Source organism: Biomphalaria glabrata, chromosome 4 (assembly GCF_947242115.1).
Source record: "Biomphalaria glabrata chromosome 4, xgBioGlab47.1, whole genome shotgun sequence".
Taxonomy (NCBI): domain Eukaryota; kingdom Metazoa; phylum Mollusca; class Gastropoda; family Planorbidae; genus Biomphalaria; species Biomphalaria glabrata.
The window spans coordinates 38063815-38084199 of NC_074714.1; the positions used below are offsets into that span (position 1 = coordinate 38063815).

The 20385-nt window shown below is 30.7% G+C and overlaps 2 protein-coding genes across 13 annotated transcripts in view; both read right to left on the reverse strand.

Annotated features, from left to right (window-relative positions):
* Window positions 1–478: 478 nt before the first annotated feature.
* Window positions 479–9641, reverse strand: LOC106054084 (glycerate kinase-like). 2 transcript variants are annotated; one of them, XM_013209809.2, is made up of 6 exons: window positions 9586–9641; window positions 8167–8876; window positions 7042–7202; window positions 6775–6950; window positions 5653–6074; window positions 479–3743 (listed from the first exon to the last, which is right to left on the reverse strand). In XM_013209809.2, exons 2-6 carry the CDS (start codon window positions 8673–8675, stop codon window positions 3200–3202), a joined length of 1812 nt encoding a protein of 603 aa, XP_013065263.2. In that variant the 5' UTR covers window positions 8676–8876; window positions 9586–9641; the 3' UTR covers window positions 479–3199. The 2 variants fall into 2 exon arrangements, with proteins under 2 accessions (XP_013065263.2, XP_013065262.2); XM_013209808.2 differs by having other exon boundaries at window positions 9520–9610.
* A 1759-nt stretch (window positions 9642–11400) lies between these two features.
* The window catches only part of LOC106054082 (6-phosphofructo-2-kinase/fructose-2,6-bisphosphatase-like), a 52969-nt gene continuing 43984 nt past the window's right edge, over window positions 11401–20385 (reverse strand). For 9 of the 11 annotated variants that reach the window (XM_056025696.1, XM_013209805.2, XM_056025692.1 and 6 more), the window contains 5 exons: window positions 19327–19431; window positions 19073–19114; window positions 18418–18505; window positions 13846–13973; window positions 11401–12964 (listed from right to left, as the gene is read on the reverse strand). In XM_056025696.1, coding sequence (XP_055881671.1) covers window positions 12905–12964; window positions 13846–13973; window positions 18418–18505; window positions 19073–19114; window positions 19327–19431 — 423 coding nt within the window. In that variant the 3' untranslated portion in view covers window positions 11401–12904. Of the gene's footprint in view, window positions 12965–13845; window positions 13974–15768; window positions 15863–16168; window positions 17912–18417; window positions 18506–19072; window positions 19115–19326; window positions 19432–20385 lie in introns of those variants that run through there. The other 2 variants (XR_001215372.2, XM_056025695.1) reach the window with 2 other exon arrangements.

Consider the following 20385-nt stretch of genomic DNA (forward strand, 5'->3'; position numbering starts at 1 on the left):
GAGGGCAATTTAAAGCAGGCTCTTTCAATTAAATGTAACATATACACTTGGGAGTTGTTGAAATGCCTTTTTATTGAAAGTGCAAAAAATTAGGGTAGGACCAAATTATTTATGTGAGCATTTGTAGAATGTAATAAGAAAAAACAAATCAATGGGCAAAGCTGGTGGGTAATGCTAGTCCTTTTATACAAAAGAATCCAGTTAATCGGACTAACTAGTTATTAGGACCAAAATGACTGGATTGTCATGAAGTCCCACTAAACAGATTTTACTGTGTATATAGGATGTATATATATACTAGGTGGTAGTCAAATATAATTACATAATTTAATTCTGTTTAAATACTAAGACTTGACTCCGTTTCAATAGTTGTGCAAGAGAATGTCCCAGATGTAGTTTACCTTCTAAATTAAAATCTAAAAAAAAATTTTCAAGAGAAAATAATGTTTGTAAAATTAAAATAGTGAAATTGCTCAAGTGATTTGCATAATACATAATTTTTTTATTAGCAAGCTTATATAGTAATTAATTTTTTATTAGAAATATAACAATAATATAAATTGCAAATTTTGTTAAAGTAAATCAATATATAAAGCATAAAAATCACAGGGTTAGTTTCGTTTCTAAAAAAAAACATAAAATAATATATTTGATGTATAATGGAAATACAACATACATATAACATGACAACATGCCCTTGAAACTAATCAAAGTGTAAATGAAATTACAAAAATAAAACAAATCATTAAACCAAACTCAGGTATAAATACTAATAATTATTTTAAAAATGCATACTGAATGGATCCTCAATTTAAATCATGTGTCCATACAGAAAGTTGGGATACTCAAGACCTGAATAAAAATAATTTAAAACCTGAAAAGATACAAACATGTCTTTGTAAAGAATGTTTTTTTATACATAAGATGTGTAATTCCTAAGAATTTAATAATTAACTTAGAGCTTAGTTTGTTAAAAGTAATTAAAGGATTGCGACTATGTTCATCAACTTTTTCAAACAATTGGCCAGATCTCTCTTTTTTGTAAAGAACTTATTCAATGTTCTGTTTCTTAAAATATTCTATAAATCTTCAAGCGCATCATAATATAAAATAATAAAATTATAAACTGCCTTAACAAATACAGTTTAAAACAATATGTAGTTTTAAATGACAAAAAAAAACAAAAAACAACTAACATCCTGATAATAAAGAGGTGTTCCACAGACAATCCTGAAAAAGCCTGAGAAGACATGGTGGCTGAGTGGTAAAGTGCTTGTCTTTTCAACAACAGGGTGCCAGGTTCAAATCCTGGTAAAAACTTGGCTTTTTAAATTTGGAATCTTTAGGGTGCTTCCACCTAGCTCTAACGTTTACCTAACATTAGTTGGTCCCAGTGCTGGCCACATGACACCCTCAATAACTGTGGGTCGTATAGGAACAGATGACCTTACATCATCTGCCCTTTATAATAGATCACAAGGTCTGAAAAAGGTATTTTACTTTTTTTTCTTTTAACTGCCTGACACAGGATAGAAATTTGAAAAAACATATGTTACAAAACAACATATATTCAGAAAGCTGAATAATGATTTCATTTTTATGATAGACATAACATTAGACCTTATTTGCAAATAGTAAATAAGGCTTAGATCTAATATTCAATACAAGTAAAATTTTATACAAATAATAAATTAGTAAAAATAAGCAATATTAAGAGAACATTTGTAAAAATATATGTCACAGGCAAAAGGCCCTAAAATCCAATGTACTCAAATAATAAAAGAAATATATTTTTAAAAAATGATGCACAAAATAATCTCATTGTGGATATTTGGTATTGGGAGTCTGAGCTTTAGTGTAGAACAAACGATGAATCAACATGATATGTAACATATACAGCAGTACTGGAGTACATAGCTATTGAGAGAAGAAAGTAAAGAAAATAAGATGAAGAGCCCATTTAATGGTCATATTTTTCTTCACCTTCTTATCTCAAATAACTATTGTGATCTAGAGCTGCCATTATAAGTAACATGCTATGCTAATCATTATTGGATATTTGGTAGAATAACAAATATCACATAAAATAATACATTTGACAACAAATTCGTGCATACATTCTGGAGTAAATATAGATAAATAAATATAACAATGACATTATAGTAAGAATATGAGGAAAAAAAAGGAAGCTGCAATTATTTTAATGTAAAAAGTCTTAATAAACATAGTTTTCTTTTTTTTTTCTTTAAGCTCTTTTTAACCGCTTTAAATTTTTGAAAAAAAAAAAAAAAATCTTAAACTTAGTACAGTGAGTTCCTGCTTAGCGATAGTGCTAGGGACCAGAAAGTCCATCCTTAAGTTTATTTCATCATTAAGTGTGCTCCTAGATTAGGGTTATAGGTCTTACTTATTTGTTAATAGTTGAGCATGTAGTAATTATTTCTTGTGAAATTAAAAAATTAACTAAGCCATCTGTCCTATCTTTGTAATTTGGTTGTACATTAGAATTAAATTAAATTAATGGTTATTCATGAAAGTCCATCGTAACTTTGAGTTGTTAAACATACCCGTCATAAAGTGAGGTCTCACTGTAATGAAGTAACATTATAGTGGCATACATTTGGCTAGGTTTTTAATATACATCAGAATAATGAAGTAATCTACAAAGCTATCTCTCAATTATCATAAATTTACAATAAAGCTATTAAAAAAAAGACTTAAAAGGATTTTTAAAATCTATTTGTGCAAAACCATAAAATGAATCAGTTTTTGAAATAAAATGCTCTTATATACAGGTGACTATAATAGCAATACAGGTTAAAAGCCCCTTTAACTCAGAGACACAGCTAGCATAATTACACGTATTACCTCTTCAGCTACAACTAGCTGGCCTCTGTGTGGAGATAAAATAATTCAGAACAGATCACTGTTCCACAAAATATGTCTATCATAATGTCAACAGTAAAAAAGTAAATTGATATTCAGGTCAACTTGTTTAAATTTGATAATATGAAGCTTTTACTTATTTACAACATACTTGCCTTCCAACTTTCTTATATTAAATAACAATAAGATAAATACATAACATTTTTCATATACAGATAAACCCATTGATATGATCTGTTTTCCTAAATCTATTGTGCTTACTTTTTGTTGTAAAATAACATATATTAAGGACTGCAACATTATAATTAAAGAATTAATCTTTGTATTGATATTTGACTTCTCTTGGTTTCTCTACTAACATGATCATAACATTCATAATGTTTGTTCCTGTCAGATTTGTCTGTATAAAATTATTTCCCTGGTTGACTTTTTCAAAAAACCTGAAAGAATCATTGTTTTCTAAATACTCTCTCATGCTCAGGCCACTAGCTTCAACTTTATCAAGAAACTCTAAATCCACAACTGCTCCAGCCATCTTGGTGACGCCATCATGGCCATCAGAGTCACAGCTAAGGTAGCACATTCTGCATTCGGCCACATTTAGCTTTTTGACCCGAAATTCTTCCTGCAGTGCTATGGCAGCAGCCAATACTGATTCCATACATTTTCCACCTTGGCCAGAGCCTCGGACATGGACGACAGTGTCCCCTCCAGCGATGATACAAATGTCTCTATTCATGTTGTGGGCTTTATCCACTGTATTGGCTATGTAGTTGATCCATTTTTTCTTGATGCCCAAGCTTACCAATTCTAGTTCCATAATGGAGAGTTCTGAATTGGGTTCCCATGATGCTTTCCTGATTGAGAAAGTAAATATAAAAACATTATAATTTAAAAAATTGAAATCAAGGTAAAAAAAAACTTGCTTAAAGTAAAGATCTGACAGCCAAATAAAATAAAAACAAGAAAAACATAAAAAGAAATTGATATCTGGGTGGATTTTACCATAATTGATTTTTAAAAGCATTTACACACAAAAAAAAGGAGGAATGACTTGAATTCGAACTCCTTCATCATGCCTGCTTGGACCAACGTGCTAAACACTCTGCTAGTGAGGTACTTATGAGTGACTAGAAAGATTGAATAGTTATATATTGTTTGTTTGATAAAGCGGGGACCTATGAAGGAGACTAATTCAGCTTACTCCACCACTTCAGTCAAGTACAATTTCTTTCCCTTGTTTGAGCTGCCAAACAAAATAATTAATTACCAATAGTTAATTAACTAATTGGTTAATTTTTTAAAAATTGCTTAAAAAAGAAATAATTGTGCAAAATTTCAGCTTAATCTGAGATTGGGTGTCAGAGAAATAACATGCACAAACTTTTTACCAGACAGACACACACAAAGTGAGTTGATATAAGCTTTGCAAAAAAAAAAATTAATTAATAAATTTTAAAAGGTGCAGAGCAAACACACAATTAAACATTGCACTCTATTCAGAAGAAATGAAGAAACTAATAGTGAATAAAATAAATGAGAAATGGACAAGCTCTCATCCGAATCACAAGAAAGATGATGCCTATTATAAGCTATCCCGACAAGATCAATGTCAAATCTTTTGACTCAGGACCTGACACAACAGAATGAGACAACATATGCACCGAAAGCTAAAAATTGGAACCAGTGAAATTTGCCTATGTGGAGTATCACCAGAGAATGCTGACCATGTCCTTCAAAACTGCTCTCTTTACTAAGAGGCCTGTACAAGACACTGGCCCCAAAACACCCCAATAGAAAGAAAACTATATGGAGAGCGCCTTGATTTGGAAACCACTGCACAGTTTATCTATATATTGGTTTAGTCATCTGAACGCTCCAACATAAAAAAAAGAACAAGGAAGAAGAAGAAACTAAAGATATTTTAAAATTTTATGTCAAAAGAGAAATAACTTCTAGAATGAAATGAAAACATTTTCTAATTTAATTCTAAAACTCCTGTAGCTCAACAATCTATCACTTGTATCTCATAATCTAGTACATTACACTTACACATTCAAAATTTATTTTTTTTTAAAGTGTGATTCCTCTCTAATTTTTAGAAGTTGACTAGACTTCAAATTCAAAGCTGCTACTAGTGATTGGATGCCAAATCACTTCAATTCTCAGCCATCATACCCAAGTTGGTAGAAAAGACCTTTCATTATCAGGAATTTCTTGCTACATTTCTAAAAGTTAAACCTAACCCTTATCAGTTATCTAGGCACCTAGATCTCAAACAATGTGAAAACAGAAAGGTTATTTACCTATCACTTTTCAGAAACTTCAAGTTTCTAAACAAAGAATTGTAGAATGAAAGGGAATTAATTAGAAACAGAATTTTTTTTAAATATTTTTTTAAAAATATCTTCTGTTTGAGATGTTACTAATTTAAAACCTATACAAGAGAAGACAAGTTTATATTGGTGGTTCATCAATTATCAAGTTTCAAGTTAAATACTTTTCTGAGTCTATTTTTAAAATTAAGTTATAATTTGTGTTAATAGTGTGTTTAAGCTTTTTGTGGTTTCTACTTGGAATATTTAATTATTTTAGTTTATTAAAGTATTTCTTTACAAATCTATGGTGATACAGTGGAAATTGTGTCATCAAATTTAGAGTATTAACCACCAAATTACATCCTAACACAAGGTAAAGGTCAATGTCCTCAATCTTAGTATCATCCTATCATCATCTGAAGTGAAATTATTTTAGATTCTAAATTACCTGTCAAAGCAAAACATGACAAACTTAGCCAGTTTTGCATACAATGATCCAACTTTTGTTGCTTCTCCTGTCATTTCAGTAGTCAAAATAACAGGCAAATAGCCAAGTTCTGTAGCTCGGCTAGCGGCAGCTTCACAGGCAATGAGATTATTTCCAACTATGACATTCTGAACACCTTCCAACTGATGTTGTTGCACTTTCTTCTGAGTTGATTTTAAACCTGCCTGAGCTTGAATCATGTTGAGTTGTTTGATTTCTTTCTCCAGAAACTTTCTAATGCTTTCAGGTGTTTTGTCTAGGATGCCAAGCCGCATGAGTATCTCCATGCAGTGATGTGGAGTGCGTTGGGTAGGGCATGTAGGGCCGCTAGCGATGAGATCCACTGCATCACCAATGACGGAAGACAGAATTAATGAGACTACCTATAGGATTAACAGCAATAAATGTAATTTGTTTCAAAAACAACATTAAAAGTTTAAAACTTTATCACATTATAAATTTAAAACAAATAAAAAAAGTACAATGATATTTTCATAAACTGTATATTTTCTATGCAGTAACTTTTTTTTTTAAAAAGGTATATACTAAGGTTTTTTTAAGATTCTCAAGATGTCCTTTTTTTCAGAATTCAGGTAATGCTAAATGTTAAATAATGCCAGAAAGAATTTGAACTGGACTAAAAAATGAATAATCCTTTAGTGCTAACATCTTAGAAATCACTGGAAAATAAAAGATTGCCTTTGACATGTCAGTTGGGATGGTGAAGCACCTACTACAGCTGTCAAACAATATTTATAATATATTTATAATGTTAATAGAAATAATTTTTTTTATATTTAGATTTTGATCATTTAAATTATAACTATACAACATGTGGATGTGTAGCTAAAAGGCATTATAAACTGCTTGCCCACCTATTAAGAGAGCTCAAGCTTGAAACTTAGTTGTGTTTGCTGAGCGCTATAAATGCAGTATGGAAACCCTCTCCAGACACCTCTCCCTATGGGTTCACAAAAGAGATTGGACCATAGCGCAGTGTGCATGCTATAAGCATGAAAAGTGAGCTAGACAAAGGCAGTTGAAAAAGAAATTCTAATTATTTCAATGTATTTCAAACATTACCTTTGCAGGTCGGGCTAGTAAAGCAAGTCCTCCACCTTTTAGAATTTCTATGTTTTTACGAACTGTATTTATTTCACGCACTGTAGCACCATTTCTTGCTAATAGTCTGGTCAGCTCAAACAGATCTAGCAAAGTGATTGGTGGATATGGTGATGGACATAATGTGGATCCTCCTTCTGCAAAAAAAAAAATAAAAAAATCTCCAATCAGTGTAACATCATATTTAGAAAACCACTGAAATAATACAGAATAGAATTATATCAATACCTGAAAGAACTACAATTAATATGTCATTGGGTGAAAGGTTAGATACCAAATTTTGAATGGCTATAGCAGCATTATATGAACGTTGGTCCATTTCTACAGATGAAACTGTTGCTGCACCTTCAAAGACTTGAATCTTAGAAGTAGGTGAAAGAAACATATCTCTGTCAAATTATAGAAGTGAATAAGTTAAGAAACAGCACATCAACATTAACATCCGGTAACATAAAAGTTAACTATGATATAATTTCATTGAAAAAGTATACAGCTTTACTGCCAAGTGACCTCCCATTTTGCCATCACAATCCACAAATACATTTTAATTTTGTGTTTTAAAAAAAAAAGTTGTTTAGTGAATGATGTAAAAGAAACCTTGATAAAACATCTACAAATATGTAAGAAAATGTAAAGTTCCCTCTTTCAGAGTTTGCGATCTATGGAGGCTGAGGATTAAAAATGATCTATTATTTTGGCCATCAATTAATAAGCAAACGTGTCATGTGGCCAGCACAATAACCAAATGCCTTTACTTTCCTCAACAAAGTCAAGTACCCATTTAAGTTAGTGGACTCCCGGCCGTCCTAAAAATTCCAAAGTGAGAAAAAAAATTCAGTCTTCACCAGGATTTGAATCTGGGAGCCCGTAATTTGGAAGCCAAGCTCTTTACCACTAGGCCATCACACCCCCATCTCAACAAAATGTTTTATGATTGAAAGAGATGGCCGTGCATCTATGAGCTCACAAATGAATATTTGTTGTTACTAAGAATAAATGATAAAGTAAAATTGTATTTATTACCGGGTACTTTATATTATAATTAGGACATGGTGGCCAAAAGGTGAAGCACTCTGCTTTCAAATTCCAGTGATAATTGGGATTTTGTATTTTGGAATTTTTAGGACATCTTGAGTCAATCCAACTCTTATAGGTACCTGACATATATTGTAGAAGTGGTTGCAAAGGTCACATGACATCCACATTAAGTGAAAGAAATAGAGAAAAGGCTCCATAGATTGCAAGATTGTAAAGGGGTACCTTTACTTTTAGTATATGGTACCAGTAATTTAAAAAATATCCCGACCAAAAAAATAAAAGGGAAAAACCTTAAACCAGTATTTTATTTTTAACCTGTTGTTTTCAATATTGAAAATCTCTTCCTTCAATCCTTTTGGAATGCTGATAATACCAGTCACCAAATGATCGCTTAAGATGTCTTCAACAACTTTAGCCATACCAAGAACAGCTTCGCCAAAACCAACTACAAATATATTTTTGTTGACTGTGTAGGTCTTGTCCTGAACTTTCAAGGTCGATGTGGCTCGATTGTATTGTAGGACATTCTCTATCATCACTTTAGGACACACTGACTTGACAGCAGTTTTAAAAAGATCAGCAGCATCTGCTTTCAGGTCTATTTCTGTCATCCTGTCTCTCTTCTTTAGAACTGCTTCTTGAAAACAAAATGATGAGTTATGAAAGTTTCTTATTGACATTTCTGAGCTCATCACTTGGAGATGTTGTGTTTGTAGTTTGAACAGAACCCTTTGGACTGAGACTGGATGGGAAGCAAGTCCAGCAACATTCTGAATCTTTATGGATCTTCCACACAGTTGTTTCAAATGTTTTATCAGAGACATTTTTTTTAAAAGTGGTAATGTGATTTTTGAAAAGTTAATTTTGCTCTAGGGCTTTACAGTATCTTGAATCCAGATTGTCTATTTATATAGGTTATCTCTGACTCCATAGAAAATACATGCAACTGAAATGTATGTGCTGCCACTGTTGGCGTTGGTTTCTTCTTGAATGGGGCAGAATCTACTGTGACTTGTAGGCCGACTCTGTAACAAACAGAAATCTAATTAATAAATTCAATTATGCACAGTATTTTTGTGAAACCTTTTTGGTATGTTGTCTTGCTATGTGAACAATATACCTCACTAACTAAAGCCAGTTTTGTTCTTGTTTTTTTTATTTATTTTTGTGACGACTTTCGTGCTAATTTAGTTAATTATGCTCAAAGTTTGCTAAGTCAGCAAATCATAGGAAAAATACAATGGAAAAATAAGTTTTCTTAATTAAAAGAGCAGACAAAAGACTAATTAAAACGCAAGTGATGAAATCTATATAGATTATAATAATATAGTATATAGTATTATAGTAATCTTGATTTAGAGAGTCTATGACTGTGTATTATTTACCTCCCCCCCCCCCCTCTCAGATCTTGACTAATGCTAGTTAGCGCCTTCCTGAAGATTGACCTAGATCTACAAAAGTAGGTTAATCTGGTCAAACTAATCTTTATTTTGACACTGTCATTTAGATCTAGTAGTTTTAGCGCTGTCTATGAAAACAACTAACTAGATCTAGATTAGAAGATAATGCAATTATAAGCCTAAGCATTTAAAAAAAACTATTAGATCTAGATCTAATCCTAATGGATTCATGTTATAGTGTAATAATCTAATTTATTTTAACACTAACACCAAGTTTAGCTTGGTTCCAATGAATGTAGATCTCTAATCTAGATCTATGGAAAAAAAAATTCACCTTCCTTGATTCACCCATGACCTTCTGTAACTATAAACTCTGCTGCCAACTTTGCAGCTATAAGCAAAGTAACAAATCCATGTACAAAGAAAAAAAAAAGGGGGGGGGGGGGAATATAATATATATGTTTTACGCTTACGTCAACCAACTTAGTCCTACGTAACAAATCAATAGATTTCCTGAACAAAAAATCTTTCGGCTTTCTGTAACCTTTTCTTAAATTTCTTTCGAGGACCAGAACAGGTTATAATACTATAAATTTATTAAATAAAATGTGTGTGTACTGTGTATATATATATATGCCCTATATATTATATAGGCCCTATATATTATATAGGCCCTATATATTATATCTAGCAATAACCCTGCATTGCACAAGTTAGTACAGAAGGTGCGCTCTATATAGCTTGTGCACTGTTAGAGACTAAACTTGATATGAATGTTGACTTTGTAGAGAACAAATTAAGGCAGTTCCATAGTTAGAGAGCTTGAGAAGAAGCAGTACTTAAAGGCAGATCTTAAATTGTTAGGATGTGTTTGTGATGTCTTGTAGAAAGACATCTCCTCGTTGTGTTGCCATGACAGCGGAGCTTTACTCTACTGTGCTGTAATAACCGATTTTGCAGCATGTAGTAAATAAAGGTTACCTCCCTATTATTATTATGGAATGTATGTACATGTTTCAGATGTAACTATGAGATAAGGTGGGCGGATTCTATGGTTGAGTTGGCTGATTAGGTTCTGATACAAACAAGTGGTGTGGTCTTTTGTTATTCAAGTTAATAAATGGAGGTGAGAGTTGATGAAGAAACGAGTAACAATTAAGACGTGTATTTTTTTTTTCAGAGTTATTTCGTGTTAAAATTATTAGGCTATTTCACATTTGCTTCTTACACCTATACACCTATCTATATTGAAGAAAGCTGTGCATATTTTCTGTTAATAAAAGTTCTATTCAGTTTTGTTTTAAAAAGAATTTGTTCAAGTTTATTTCAAATTGTACATTAAGAATTTAATACATCTACACTGGATAGTTGTACTAGCTGTTTGGCGCTATAAACCAACAGCCAAGTATCAACACTTATTAATGTTAATCTATCAAACGCTTGAATAAAGAGTTTGACTCAAAGATTACACAAATTGGTTCAGTATTATAGAATCTAGAATTGGTTTGCTGAAACATATTTTGAAATAAAAAATGGCAAAAGGCTACATACGAATATGTTATAGATCACTATCATATCAATGTCATCTTGGCAGGAGCTATGACCAGTTTATCAACTCCCTAAATTCATTACATATATAAATTACATTCAAATGGAGCTATTTAAAATAATAGAAAAGGGGAAACACAATGGGCTAATTTATTTTTAAATTGTTCCCAACAATAAAAACAAAATTCTTAGTAACTATTTTTAAAGATCTAGATTAAAAACAAATATTTCTTTTAACAAATTAAGTATCTATTTCACCAGCTAGCATGCAATTTCAAATATTGGAGATCTTTCTATTTCTTAGGTAAAGGTGTTTATTATTTTAAAACTAAATAAAATTTTAATGTGCATGGAATTTTTCATACTAAATAAAAATATTTAACTTACATTCCTCATTATTTTTTTCTCCTGATTTCTTTCAAACTACATTTCATTTGATTGAATATTGCCCAAATAAATGTGCTTGTGAGGGAGTAGATGAGCAATAGTAGAAGGTTAATAAAAGTATGGGATGTAAAGAATGTTAATGATCTGGTGATAAGCTATTTTTGTTAGTATTTGCTATGATCAAAACAGTGAGTTAGAATGACAACACAAGAAATTACTAAATACTCAGTTTATTTTTGTCTACTATATAGTTCTATATTTATAAATATACACAACAGCATAAATTTGTGCGCTATAAAAAAGCTTTAAAATAGATTATCTTAACAACAGTTAATTATGCAGAAAATGTAGCTTTCTACCTTCACTCATCCTTAGATCATCTCTAGTATTATTGTTCATTAAAAAATATAATCATACAATTAAAACATCTTTTTTTTTTAATACTTTCACCGTCATTTAAATAGATTGAGACTAAGGTATGATACTTGACAAGTACACTTAGATAAAATGTAAAAAGACTGACAAAATAACTAAAATGTCACTTTTATTTACCAACCCTTTTTTAGACAACAAGCTATAAATGTATATAAGCCTCTTCAATACATCTTGCTATGGTCAACATAAAATTTAAAAAAAATAAATAAATGGTAAGAAACCTAATACAACAGAAACTACTTCACAAAATGCATATTAATGCTTATTGCTTAATCTTCTAATTGGAAGTAAGATAAGGAAACTCTTTTGAAACAACACAGGAGCACAGCATTCTATTCAAACTTCGTGACACTAATATGACTTTTATACTAACTTGAGTAAAATAGTGTTGATTCAAGAGAATCATTAGAAACCACAGGCTGAAGTTGTTTTTGAAATAAACTGGTTTAAACTAAAATATTAAACTCAAATCAAAAACAAATAAATTCTAGTAGATAGATAGATTGTTATAAACATTATGATTGCTGCTTTAAGATAGATCAGATGAAAAAGTGTAACCTCCATTTTTATAATAAAAGTTATCAAAATCAGTTAAAATCTTAATCACACTAATAACTCTGTGGGATGGCAACTGATGTTATAATGATCATGCATACATTAAATATTTTTATAAAAATATAGGACCACTCTAAAATTGTAACTAAAAAAACAACTAACTGCTTTCACTTTGAACACATTTTTTCTTTAAAAACCATTAGAAAGAAGTCAGATAAGTTTTTTTTATTTGTGTACTGGGTATGCAACGTAATAATGAGTATGAGAGCCAAAAAAAAATAATAATTACACTGCAAATCATTCTATGTGATTAACTTACAATAGCTGAAACACACTATTCAATCTTTTGGTATCTAAGCTCTAGGAATGTAAATGTTTCAAATATAATGTACAGTGGATAACATCAAAACCTAGATTAAATGGCAGTGTAAATAAATATTGGTTACACAGAAAAGTAGACCTGCAATGTTAAAATAGAATTTGTCTGTGTACAAACAAATATTTTCAGCTCTTTTTCTCCTTATTCATTCACAATAGTTGGCATCACAGCAATGCTGAAGTTTCTTGTGGAAAGCATCCAAATGACTTTTGTTGGAACAAGTCTGATTATGGTGGATAATGATTTCTCTGTAGGTATTCTGTCTATGGGAGAATCAAGAATAGGGAAAAACATGCTTGCAATTTCTTAATTCCCATATTACAGAATCTTCCTAGTCAGTCAAGCTGCACTACTCATGGTTTGGTACAGTCTCCAGGGCTTCACATGTCGATCGGGACCTAGTCACATTCTGTCAAGGAAAATAAAAAAGCATGTGCCTTAACAATAAGAATGTAAATTTAAAATTTGAAAAACATCAAAATAAAAAACAAGGGTTTTGATAAAATGATTATTTATAGTGTCAAATAAAAAAAAAAAGACTACCCTACCAGTCCTTTGTTCCTAACCCTAATTGTCATCTAATCAAGAATTCCAGAGGGACATGCCCCGCTTTTCTTACAATTGATACAGTTCATTGTTTTTTTTTTATTGATTTGTCACCATCAATTGAACTAAAAAAAGAATCTCCATGTATTTCTGACTCCTAAATCAACCTAAATATTGATCAACTAATATAGTGATCAACTAATTAAGATTGTGAAAAGCCTAGACCTGACATTGGTAGAACTGGTTCATCAACATGGTGCATTTTCAGACATTTTTTCTTGTAAACAATACTCAGTCCACATAAATACATGTGGATTAAATACAATTTGTTTTTTTTTAGTTTCTCAAGAATGTTCATGTAACCTTCTTGGTAAGTACCATACTGAAAATTAGGTAAAGCAGCATGGCCGTCATTTTGTGAAGTACTGAAAACTTATTACAGCACTTAGCAGAGTAGTCAATCTTTTAAACTACTTAACTACAATTTAAAAGGAATTTATAGATCTACTTAGTATTTTAGAAACTTATCAAGCTCTGAGAGATACTAGATGGGCAAAGGAAAGGTAGGGTATTGTTGTCCTGGCTACATACTACTATCATTAGCAATGAATGAGCAATGTACAAGAGATCAAAACATGTCTAAGTGGAATTTTAATTTTAACAAAACTATCATTAAACACTAACAGTGCACCAATTTAAGCAACAAAAATATTAAAATTCATATCCAAGTTATTGTTCACTTACCACAGGCCTGTCCCGGTGTGTGTTGACAGCAGGTATATCAAGAGCTACAAACTCTACTCTACAACCATAAGCCACTGGTGTTAGCTTGATGACAGTGTGAAGGGGGACTTTCAGATAAGGAAGATTGTCTATAAATAGAAAGCCCATAAAAAAACATAAATTTAGCAAAAACAAACAAACAAACTACAATTTAATTAAGTGTAGCTTTTAAGAAAAACAAATTCCTAATCTTTTCAATAATTACAATTGAGTTTTTGCTCTTTTTTTTTTTGTATCTCTATTAAAAGAAAAAATCATCAACAAAAGTAATGAAATATGTTGAGCTTTTGTAAAAAGATTAAGCTACTAAGAATTTGTATGGCCTAAAAATCGATTTGCATATGAAGTTGAACTGAAGGGAAACATATAAACCTAGAAACATGTACAGTTTATCTTCAATCTTTCTATGAATTACTTTTACAAGAATTAACCTAATGAACAAGTCATGTGCCTTTTCCATTGAAATGTTCAGAACAAAAAAAAGGATCAAGGTTGACAATTTTCTTAATTTGTGAAACTACATATAGTTAAAATCTGAAATTAAGCTTCATTTTTATTTTTCTTGCAAATATGTCAAGTTACCCTTTCAGAACTTCAATCTATAGGGCAGACGATGTTAAGGTCATCTGTTTCTTTGGTCAACGGTTAATGAGCAGGGTGTTATGTGGCCAGCACAGCGACCAACCTCCTTTACTTTCCCCAAATAAAGTGAGGTACCCATTAGAGTTAGGTGGACTCAGGGCACCCTAAAAATCCAGCAATTCAAAATCCCAGTCTTCACAGAGATTCAAACCCAGGACACCATGTTCGGAAGCCAAGCGCTTAATTACTAAGCCACCGTGCCCCTCTTGCAAATATGAGTTGTTAATTTTTTTTTCTCACACCATTGGCCTATGCCATTTTCTATAAATGGTTAAAACATCTCATGCTTGTAAAATTATTAAAAACTTCAAAGTTTTGGCTGAAATCAAGGAGAAAGAATTCTTTTATTCCAGTGTGCATGCACTGGTAATAGTTTTTGTCATGCTTTAAAAAATATTTTTTTTTTTAATTTTAGACTGACACATGAAGTTCTAAAATAAATGGGACATCAGTTTAGCTTTGTTTAGAATAAAGACATTTATAAAAAAAAAAGTTTAGGTTGTACAACATAAAATTTGGGATGCAAAATATATATTTGAAATAAAACTCTAATATTTATTTGGATTGAAAGGTATGGAAATTGGCTAAGCTATTTGAAGCAGATAGGTGGAAAAATAGTAATTTTTGTTTAAGCAATCATCATAAAGATGTGTGCTAAGCAGAAAGATGATGATACAAAGCACTTTTTGTGTGTATGTTTATACCAACACTGGATGTCTCAATCAATTACAAGTGTAAGAGCCCCAAAAGTACAAAAGATTTCATAAAATAGATAATATAAAACAGATTTTAGCCACTTCAATGAAACAGCAAAGGACGATAAAATTTGCTAAATATTTAAATGTTCTATTATTTCAACACAAAAAAAAAAACATAAAAAAGGAAAGAAAAAAAAGAAAACAGCAACAGAACAATTTTTTTTAAAAAGTTACCAAAAAAATGATTTCCTTTTTCACAGCCCTTTCTTATGTGTATGAAATTTATTTGTATAAAATTAACAGATGAAAAAAAAAATTAACTGACAAAAATGACAGAATTTATAAGTTATAAATTTTTTTAAAAGTTAAAGTTTTAATGTTAAAATGATATTGATGGGTTAAAAATATTTATCCTATGACAAGAAGTTAGAGACAACATATTATTTTGTGACCCTAAATTTTTGAATAAATAAAAAATTAATATCATTTAAGCAACAAAAAAATATTCTTTTACATTAATTAAGAACACTGAAATAAGTCCCACCTGAGCAGTGGAAAATGTTCCTGCACACACCCTTTACCCGAGATTCTCAGCCGAACGACCGTCTCATTTGGGAATTCCACATAAGGGCTCTCTTCTATAATAACAACACAGCAACCGAAAAAAAAAACATTGGCATTTTCTTTGAACTGTTTATAGAGAGCATGTCATTTGAGTTAAAATAATTTTTCACTAAAAAAATTAATTCAGTCATGCATTATTTTTGTTTGACGCAATTAAAAAAAATATATATACACTTTATATATATAAAAATTCTGATTTTTTTTTTCTTGAAATCACTATTATATTTAATTCTTATCTACTGTTACTTTGCAAAGTTATGTTTGATTCTAAAAAAAAAAAAGGAATTTCTATGCCAATGAAAACTGAAAAAAAAAAAAAAAAAATACATAACACTAGTTCATATCATACTTGGAATAGAAAAAAAAAAAATTAAGTGAATGACATAAAGAAACATACTGAGCACATTGTCTATTGTTAAAGAACACGAGAGCTAGAGTGTCTACACTGGCTGCTTCTTCAAACACTGCTCAGGAAAGACATTCAGACAAATACAGCTGGTCATGTCATGGGTTACTGAAGTTTCAGTTGTTAAGAAATTTAACTTAGGGATTAGAAAAGAAAACGCTGAGACCAAACAAAAATGCTCCTGTAATGTAAATAGCATTGTACAAGGAAATACTTAAGCTTGACTTCAGACAATATTTATAATGAACTGAATAACATAAGCTACTAAGTGACATTTACACTGAGCCAAGGACATATGGATGAGGTATTAGTGGCGCAGAAATCAAGCCTTCATTTCTATATTTAAATAGTTTTATGTCTGATTTTAAACTATCCAGATCTACAACATGAAGCTTTGGGTTTCTATGAAGGCCTTAGTAAATATTTTGGTTGAAAATATACTAATTAACTGCTACTGAAAAATTGATACAAATGAAGCAACCTCTAAAGATATTTGAAAGAGAAGACAGTTCAAAAAGATCCTAATTGGGCAAAGAAATGAATAGCCCATAGAATAAATAGCCATAAGATTAAAGTTGGGTTTTTAAAACTCAATAGACAATATCTTAATAATAACAAGGTTTGGCTGTTGTTCCCCTTTGTTTAAAAAAAATTGATTTCTTCTGCTCAGTGGCTCAGCCTCTACAATGAACACATGCATTGACTCCTCAAATGATGTCAACTATCTATTTGATGTAGATGCGATTGTAGTAGTGTTCTTTCTGTCTTACCACTGTCACAGAACCTTAATTTCTAGGGCACAAACCCTCCACAGAAAAAATTAGGATAGATATTATCCAACATAAGTTCCTCTTCCTCCTTTTTCTCTTTCCACACATATAACACATAAGGAAAAATGTTGAACATGCTTTAACTCTTAGCCTTAAATTTGGCAGTAAACTACATCCATTCTGCCACCATGTTTCATTTTAATATGAAAGAGTATTTTTGTGTTGCTTTTTTTCTTTTGTAAAGCACACATTTTTTTCTAAAATTTAAAAACCACAACAAAGACTTGTATCTAAAACTTCAAGACAGCAGCTTTAAAGATTTACATCCCCACTTAGTGAAAACTTCAGCAACCCATGACAAATAGAACATGCTTAGCTCTGTTGTTCTAAAAAAAAGTCACAAAAGGAAAAAAAAAAGTGTAACTATGCAGCAATAATTTATTTGAACAGAAAGGACTAAGCTGTTAATTTTTGGTCTACAATGGAATGAGAATTAGCATCATTATTTTATTGACCTCTTTGCACATGACAAACAGAGCATGCACAAATATTTTAAACAAGATTTTCATATTAACTGTTTAAGTATATACAACATTTAATTCCGTTAGTAAGTTAGAAGTTGTTAGTTTTTAATTCTGAGTAAAATTTACTGAGCAAAAAAAATCTAGCAGATTTTCTGATAAAAACATCAAAACTACTTGCATTCCTATGAAAATATTTGAGTTTAAACTGGGCTTTACTTTTGTTTTCGTTATATGTGTTGAAATGTATGTTAGACTAAACCAAGTCCTTGCTGATTCTGATAAACTTAATCCTGAAAAATGCCTATCAATGAACTCACCAAGAGTCTAGTAACAATTTGATATTTATCCTTCAAGCTTGTCAATCTAACATATAAAGGCAGGGGATTTTTATTTTATAATTTTTTAAAGCTCATAGCTCAACAATATCAAAACATCCAAACTAAAGATAAGCTACATTAAAATAAGCAATTCAACTATAATTTTGGTAATATTATGAAACATTGATGCTTCTATAAAAAAAACACAGCTAAGACTAAAATTTCTACAAAAATTAACACTCTCAAAATCAATTGAGTACAATTTTTGAATAAAACATGCTTAAGCAGGGGTATGCAAGGAGAAAACAAACTAATTCTTATTATTTCAAACTTAATCTTGTATAAATGCTCAAATTAAAAAATATTTAGCTTCTATGCAAAAAAAAAAAAAAAAAAGAAAATGTATTCATTTCAATATTAATATAATTACAGCTTTGAAATACTGTCTACTTCAAAACAACTACTGATTGGCTTTAAGGAAGCAAAGTTTGTTGTCAAGAGTTCAGGAAAAGAAATAGAGGAGCAAACTGAAGTGTGCATCAATCCACTTACCTGCACTTTTGTCTTGGAAGTAGGCTAGAAGGCACCTAAGGACTGCTTGATGACATATAACCATAACATTTTCTTGACGTTCAAGCTCCTAATTCAGAACAAATATTCCAATAATGAAAAAATTATAGTTTAACTATACAAACAATAGAAAACTATTTAAAAAAAAAAAAAAATAACGTTATTGTTAATAAAAGTACATGATAAAAAAAATGACACCATATAAAAAGTATAAGATAAATTTTTTTTTTTAAATTTAGATTTAAGCCTAAGCTAAAAGAATTATCTTATAAATTACAGATGTTCCTTCAAAATGGAAGACAATTACTTCCTATGCATATCTATGAGTCAATTTAGTCATGTGTGCTAATAAGAGATTTTAACTGTGCCTAGTCATTGGTTTTCTTGGCTGATTCAGCCAACCTTTCCATGCTCTTCTGCATTAGGGAAAAAAAAACACTAGTGGAGGCTGACATTTTAAGGTATGTCTAAGTCTAACTGCCCCTAAAAAATAAATAACATTTATTGGTAGAGAGCAAAGGCATTCATAAAACATCCTCATTAAACATTGGCTGATACAATAGGACTCAAAGGGAAATTTTACGTTACTTTTCTTTAATTAAAAAAACAAAAACATAAAGCAAGCACCAGTACTTACTAGTATAACAGGCTCTAGTCTGGCCACTAGATCTTGATATGACTGAAACAAATATTGTATAAAGTACACATACAGTTAAGTATGCATTTATATATCAAACAAGCATAAGATCATTTGGCTTTAAATATTAAAAAGTATTAGTCAAAGTTGAGAATTGAAGATGTTGAGACATTTTTTATATTTTTGAGCCTTTTATTTGTATTACTTCATAAAGAAATAAAGTCAGTGAAGGAATAACATGTTATAAAAATTACCTCCCCACTGGGATATCTGTAATGATACTTGTCTTGATCTCTGTCTGCAAAATCTTGTGGATATGTCTCCTGAATTTCTTCATAGGTCATACCTTCACATATACCCTAAATGAACAAAAAAAAAAGCTTTTTTTTTTCACAAATTGGCTAATGATTAGAATATAAAGTCAGATTATAAATAAAATATATCAGCTAACGATAAGAATATCACAGTCAATGAATTAAAAGAACATCAAATCTGCTAACAAACACAATATCAAATCAGTGAGTTAACAAAATGTCACATCAGTCAACTAACAGAATGTCACATTAGTCAACTAACAGAATGTCATATCAGTAAACAGAGTATTGAGCGTGCTAATGACAAGATAGGATAAATAATAATCATAAAATTACTTAATAAAAATTTATGTATGGAATAGTAAATGTAACTAAAAAAAGCCCCGCAACTTGTTGAGTTCTAAACAAACAAGTTTAATCTCTCATAAGGAGAGTGCATGAACTCTATAAAATAAAGAATTGTACTTTTTTTTTTATCAGTAATGATTATTAACTATCTTTTTGGTATCCTATGGTCTTAATATTCAAAGAAATTGAGTGTGTTCAGGTTTGATGGTTATTAACAAATTTATGTCTTGACAAAGAATAAACAGAATGGTCTAAGTTCAAATGCCAGCTAATGTCAGGATGGAAGGCAATGGATAGTTAAAGAAAGGATGTATTGATGTAGTGAAAGTAATGTTGCAAAATGGTTTTACACAGAAATATTGAATTAGGACACCTGAGATGAACTCCAATCGGTGACAAGGCTGGAAGGATCAGTCCTCCCGTAGAGCCTTGGCGAGAAACTCTGCTGTTAGGCGTAGTGCCTTGAATTAGGACACAGAACTCACCATATTTTACATTAAAAAATATGAACTTGGTCACGAGCACTATGCTTTGACTAATAAACTTAATGGAGAAGTGCATGAATAAGAAAGTAAAGCACATCTCATCACAGATTAAAGACTTGTTAGTTTACAGTTTTAAGTTTCACTTTAACATTATGTACATAAACTT